The sequence below is a fragment of the Xyrauchen texanus genome, chromosome 17, assembly GCF_025860055.1.
Source record: "Xyrauchen texanus isolate HMW12.3.18 chromosome 17, RBS_HiC_50CHRs, whole genome shotgun sequence".
In the NCBI taxonomy this organism is placed as follows: domain Eukaryota; kingdom Metazoa; phylum Chordata; class Actinopteri; order Cypriniformes; family Catostomidae; genus Xyrauchen; species Xyrauchen texanus.
This window is the reverse complement of record NC_068292.1, coordinates 14,300,444-14,307,304: the sequence shown is the minus strand read 5'-3', so window position 1 is coordinate 14,307,304 and position 6,861 is coordinate 14,300,444. Positions and strand designations below refer to the sequence as shown.

The following is a 6,861-nucleotide window of genomic DNA, read 5'->3' as shown; positions in this document are numbered from 1 at the left end:
ACTATTGTTGTTTTTATTATTACATTTTTTTAATTATTATTTTATTAGTTATTTTTGTCAGTATTAGTAGCCTGTTTTATTTACAATTATGAACATTTAAATTGTGTGTATATATATATAAAATCACAAAACTACAAAAAAAAAAAACTTTAATGAACAATCTGGATCTCCATGTCCTCCATGTGAGTCAACTGCACTGTCTCTAAATGACAGATACAATTATTAAGACCTATTAGTATTAATATTGTTATTGTTCTTAAGGATAATATAACAAAGTATTGCAATAATTTCAATAAAGAAAGGCTATGCGCCAGTGTTTTCTTATAAATTATTTTGAATATTAGGCTATGCTTACTTTTTTTTATTCTTATTGTGCAGTATTCCACATGTATGGTATCACATTGTGTTATTTAATCCAGGCATTATAAAATTAAAGAGTTGTTGGATTTGCCTATTGAGGAACCCTTCTGTATATCAGCTACCCATATAGTGTTTATGCATAAACAAAAAGGCCAAACTACATTTTATGTGTCTGTGTCTGATTAAATGCTACAAATCTAGATGCTGCGTTGTCAGCGCATGGGACTTTTTGTTCTGCATAATATTTCGTTCTGAAATATGGAAACTTAACTTCTCTGTTTCATGTGTTCACAGTTGTCTGCACACTTTGACACATCTGCGATAAGATCAGGGGAGATGCAATTTGCCTTGTAATTTATCTGTTTTTGGGACCTAAACCAGTTCTGAAAACCTGCAGCTGCACGTTTCACACCTGCCTGTTTCCTCCGCAGCTCTGGAGGATTTTCACATGGTCTGAGCGAGGCCTCACGAGACCTCCACAGGAAAGAATGTATATGCATTTTTAATGTATAAAACTTCAAAACGGCAGAAGGCACGTACAGAAGCCAAACCACAATTGCAAACAATAAAAACATCAGAGACTACACGTACCAATAAAATGTTTCAGATGTTTAATCTAAAAATAACTGAGGGTAAAGTAACTTATGTACAGCACAGAATGTGCAAACATGTATGGGTTCTGTACAAAGAAATGTACATGCAAAATTAATAGAGTCAAAAACATTCAAAATGACATTATACTGTAATGTAAAAAACAGGGTGTCGCTACGTCCAGGTTTCATGTTGTCTGTACATCTATACATTATGAGAAACTAACTTAAATAAAACTAAGAACCTGAAAACCCATACTTTACTGACCCATCATGTTATTTAAATTCAGCAATAGAGTAGGCCTAATTGCAAATAGGTTTTAGTGACATGCGTTGACAGTTGTTTTTTTGGGTTATTGTACTACTGCAACTCGCCTCTTAAACCCACGATTTGGTACGGAAGGATCTAGAATTCACTCGCTGCTTTTTCCTTGTACTACAGCTAGAGTATTTCAAACAAAACGAACTGAAAGCAAACAAATCTCATGGGAATGGAACATTTACTAATTTGTCACTTAGTCATGCAAACTTACATTAATAGGCTACTGCTATGAGCAGATACACAAATGAAAATTCATAATTTGACATAATGAAACACTACTCAAATTCGATGAACAAAAACCGAACAAGACGCAATAAATAAATCGACAATCAATACATGTAAACTCCAGCTCTAGGAGTCAGAATTGCACTCATAACTTATTGTTACAAATTAGAACCACCAAACAGGGTGAATTGTTTAGGTACATGAGGATTAACTTTGGTATAATGATAAAAATCAGTAACGACATTCATAACGGAAGTGTGACGTAGACACAAATTATTCAATTTCACCAACGAGGCTTAAGCTTTTACAAAATAATACTGAACACAGAGAACCCAGCAAAAGAGCCACAGACACATCATATCTCAACTCGCAGTGGCTGATACATGTACTTAACAATGTCGATTTAACACAAAAGTATTATAAATAGCTGCAAAATGTTAAAGCCCCAACATTGCACATAGAAATTCCAACAAATTACAAAGAGTGCACATTTGCCGTGGTTACCAACACTTTTTGCCTTCAGTGGCCAACGAGATAGCATTGCTAACACTGCAAATGGACATGAATGAAGGCAGGTCCAGTTTATTTACAACATAAGGCTTATAGACACATGAATCGAAATGAAAAGCTCATCTTTTACTCTATATGAAAAGAGTTGCAGCTGTTAAAAGTTGTTTCATTACGGTATGATTTCAAAGATGCTTATCAAACATGAACATTTGCGTACAGCTATAATGGTTTTGAGATGAATGCCATAATGTAACTCATTTTATTTTCCTTATCTTTAAATAGGCATCCCCCCCCCCCCCATTAAGAAGAGTAATATCATCTTTACTGTGCTTCTATACATGGTTTGTACAAAATGTAATCTTTCCTGAATGTAGCTTTCAAATTACAGTACGCCACTGAAACAACCTGATTTAAATACTGTCTGAACACAAAGCTAAACCTTTCTGGCTCAGGGAACAATACCCTAAAAAAAAAGAAAGAAGAAAACAAAACCTTTCCTCCCTTCTTTATTCACATTTTTTTTTTCTTGTGAGTGCCATCTATACAAATAGAGCACATATGTGTAGCTGAAATGATTTGTTGAAGGGTAGGGAAGGGGACTTCAGAGTTTTTTCAGCAGCAGTTTATAGAGACCCAGAACCATTTCAATATTGGCTCTAAAACGAGGATGAGATTTCAGCATATCATATTTTCTTACTTCATTTTCCATATTTTCTCCTGCTGTCTTCAATCTTTTGCTCTTAACTGGAGGAGAGATTGTCATTAAAGGAATAGTTAGTTGTGTGATTTACTCACCATCACGTCATTCCAAACCTATATGTTTTTCTTCCATGGAACACAAAAGGAGACGCTTAGTACAATGTCCATGCTGCTCTTTTACAAACAATTAAAAGTGGATGGTGAACAAGGGTTGTCAAGCTCCAAAGAGAAAAAAAAGCATCATAAAAGTGGTCTATACAACTCATACACTATTTTTCGCCACACAATAGCTTTGTGTGGAAGAGACTGAATGTTTATGTTATTATGCTGTACATTTCTCCTTTAGTGTTTCATTAAAGAAATAAAGTCATACGGGTTTCCAAAGACATGAGGGTGAGAAATTAACATTTTCCATTTTTTATGTATTTATAAATTTTTTGGGTGAACTATTCCTTTAATACAGTTTTTTTGCCACTGTAACCTAAAAGGGATAGTTAATCCTAAAATGAAAATTCTCTCATAATTTACTCACCATCATGCCTCAGTGTATGACTTTCTTTCTTCTGCAGAACACAAATGAAGACTTTTAGAAGAATATCTCAGCTCTGTAGGTCCATATAATGTTAGTGAATGGTGACCAGACCTTTGAAGCTCCAAAAAGCACATAAAGACATCTTAGAAGTATTCCATATGACTCCAGTTTTTAAATCAATTTCATCAGAAGTGATATGATAAGTGTAGGTGAGAAACAGATCAATATTTATGTCTTTTTTTTTTGGTTTACAAGAGGACAGAGTTCTACTTTTTCTGTATTTTAGCAATTGCATTCTTCGTATGTATCTTTGTACATATCGCCACCTAGGATAAAGAAAAATAGTGAGGGATAAAGCAAAGGAAAATAATTAAAAAATCATATTTGCACAACAGCCCAGTAGGTGGCGATATGCATGAAGCATGCGAATCAGCAAAAAACAGAAAAACTCTCATGAACTTGCATGAGGGCTGTTTGAAAGTAGATTTATAGTAAAAAAAAAAAAAAAAAAAAAGACAAATATTGATCCGTTTCTTATCCACACCTATCGCTTTAAACCACTTGAGTCTTATGGATTCCTTTTATGCTGCATTCATGTGCTTTTTGGACCTTCAAAATTTTGGTCACCATACACTTGCATGTTGAGGACCTACAGAGCTGAAATATTCTTCTAAAAATCTTTGTTTGTGCTCAGCAGAAGACAGGAAGTCATACACATCTTGGATGGCGTGAGTAAATCATGAGAGAAGTTTCATTTTTGGTTGAACTATCCCTTTAACTCAGGAGATTGTGGTTTGATTATTGTGGGCTATACTCTCAGAACCAGCTAGAAAATGTGATTACTAGTCTTTCAGGCCTGGCTGAGGAGGCGACTATGCAGGAAGGCTTTGAGACTGGCAACAGGTCGCAGGTCATTAAGGTGTTTCCTCCGCTCTATAAAGGAGATGAGTCTGGAAGTGTCGAGGCGAGCTGTTCCAGATGCCGCGTTCGGCTGCAGCCAGGGCTCCTTCCGCAGGCAAACCAGCGCAGAGGGACGTCTGCACGGTTTGCCTTGCAGTAAGATGCATACGAAGTCCCTCGCCGCCTGACTCACGCCACGGAAGTAGTCGTCCGGGAAGCTAAAGTCGAGGCGACAGATGTTCAGGCAGGTCTCTTCGACGCTTTCATCCAGAAATGGGGACGCCCCGCTGAGCATCACGTACGCCAGCACACCCAGACTCCAGAGGTCAGACCCTAGAGCCGCGGGCTCCCCCAAGACCAGCTCAGGGGCGGAGAACTCAGGGCTGCCTAGCAGAGGGTGGATGTACGGGATGTTGGAGAGATGCGCCGCATCACCGAAGTCCGTCAGTTTGACCAGAGGCTGGGTTGACGTATGCTCGATCAGTACATTCTCAGGCTAGAAGAGTAACACAATATAAACGTATTAGCCACTGTAACTGAATTATTCATAAAGATAGTAACAATACAGAGGGAACTTGGTCCCACTTTATATTAAGTGTCATTAACTACTATCTACTATCATTAAAATATATGCAATTCAATGAATTTATTGTGTAACTACACATTGTTCAGCAACATTCTCATAAGTTTCACATTTGCTCCTACTGAGGTTGAGGTATGGGTAGGGTTAGGTTAAGGGTTGGGAATGGGATAGGGTTAAGGTTAACTGGGTACTTTAAATGTAAGTACAATGCAACAACACACCTGTACATAAGTACAGGTGTGTCCATGCTCAAAATTTATTTGGTTCTGCAACTTCAAGTGATCTACTAATTTATTATGAATAATAAAATCCACAGGAAGGCCTACTGTCTCACCTTCAAGTCTAGGTGAGCTATCCTGCATGCATGAAGGTAGTGTAAAGCTTCTAGAATATCCCGTAGATAAAGAGCCACTTTTTCTTCAGTCAGGTTCCCCCAGCTAACAATATAGTCAAGGAGACGTCCTTGATCAGCACTGATGTGGAGAAAAGGAGAACAAATGTTACAACAATACAGAAAACGAAAGGAATGTTCCGGGTCCAATACAAGTTAAGCTCAGTCAACAGCATTTGTCGTATAATGTTGATTACCACAAAAATTTTGACTCGTCCCTCATTTGTATAAAAAAGCAAAAATCATGCTTGCAGTTAAAATGGACATGAATAGGGCCTGTCGTTAACTTCTAAAAAATACACATTATGTATTATAAGTATAGTCACAAAATGTAAACAATATATGTGTAAACATTACGTTTAGTGTGATAAAATCGCTTACTATATTGGATTTAACTTTAAGGTTAGTCAGCAATTTTATCACACAAAAATCTTCTTAACACGTAAAATGTTTACGTCTATGTTACGTCAAGCATTGATAATGTAGGTTTCACATCATAACACAATAGTAATAGAAAAGAACCAGAGAAGTCTACGTACATCTCCAGAATGAGAATGTAACTGGCTGGGGTCTCGTAGGTGTCGAGCAGGCCCACCACATGTGGATTCTGAAGACACTGCAGGACCGCCAACTCCTGAATCACCTGTTCTCGATGCATTAGCTTCTTGTTCACCAGCTTAGCGGCCACCGATCGCCTGCTCCCTCTCTGCTCACACCACTTTGTGACGGCAAACCTGCCTCTACAGACAGAGAGACAACATTCTTTAGCTACACTGCAACTAATCAGTTCCTTAATCAGTATTTCTATGTCTCTCAATCAATTAAGTTGTTGATTAATTAATCAAATAGCATCTTTAGCCCCCAAATATATATATTTCAAGATATGGTTATTCAACCAATGATATATGTAATGCATATAATAAATATAATCATTCAGATAATCCCAATGCATTACTGTATATTATTGTGGCAGACAAGTAAAACATAGATTGGCTTTAGAAGTCTATATATAGTTTTTTTCTATATCATTGAACATAGGCCTATTACTGGTGTATAGTCCACATCAAATCATTTTGCAAATTGAGTTTGTTGATCTGTTCGAGGTAGACTTTGCTTGTTTTCACAGGACATGTTCTTGCATTGTGTCTACGCTGTTTATAGTCCATGTGCACATGTGTCAGATGGACAATTTTGAAGCACCTCACTTTTGTTGTGTTGCTTCTCTTTTCAGCATTTTGTGCCATAAAAAGCATTTTTTAAGACACTGAAAGTTATTTTAAGGCTGCTACATGTTAAGCGCAGTGCGATACCTCATCTATGCAAAATCAGTGGGAATGGCCATGATGATTTGGTATTTTCATGCAAGCATGCACTAGATCTACATATACATGGGTTGGCAGAATAAATATGGACAGCCCATACTTAAGAATTTGGTAGAATTAGGCGCACGGGGGCCATGGGGGGTGGCATCAGGTGGTCAATTTTTGGGGGCGTTCTCATTTAGACTCACATACCCCACCTGGTCAACAACTTTATGGGCATGTTGAAGTGGGTTTCGCCCAGGGCGCCAAACAAGCTAGAACCGCTGCTGCAAATGGGTAATTGTTCTTGAGTTCTATTTAGCCATTTAGAGGATGTAAGTAGGCCTAAATACTGTATGTTCTGTACCTCCCCAGTTCCATGACCTCAGTGTAGAGGAACTCAAAGTTATTCTTCCAAAGGATACCATCACAGGAAGTGCCTGAGAAA

General features: G+C 37.5%; 1 protein-coding gene across 1 annotated transcript in view; it reads right to left on the bottom strand.

The window, feature by feature from the left end:
• Positions 1-893: 893 nt before the first annotated feature.
• The window catches only part of LOC127657805 (triple functional domain protein-like), a 188,531-nt gene continuing 182,563 nt past the window's right edge, over positions 894-6,861 (bottom strand). The window contains exons 55-58 of the mRNA XM_052146720.1: positions 6,781-6,853; positions 5,652-5,852; positions 5,056-5,194; positions 894-4,634 (exon numbers count right to left, since the gene is read on the bottom strand). Of these exons, the coding sequence (XP_052002680.1) occupies positions 4,089-4,634; positions 5,056-5,194; positions 5,652-5,852; positions 6,781-6,853 (959 nt within the window). The 3' untranslated portion in view covers positions 894-4,088. The remainder of the gene's footprint in view (positions 4,635-5,055; positions 5,195-5,651; positions 5,853-6,780; positions 6,854-6,861) is intronic.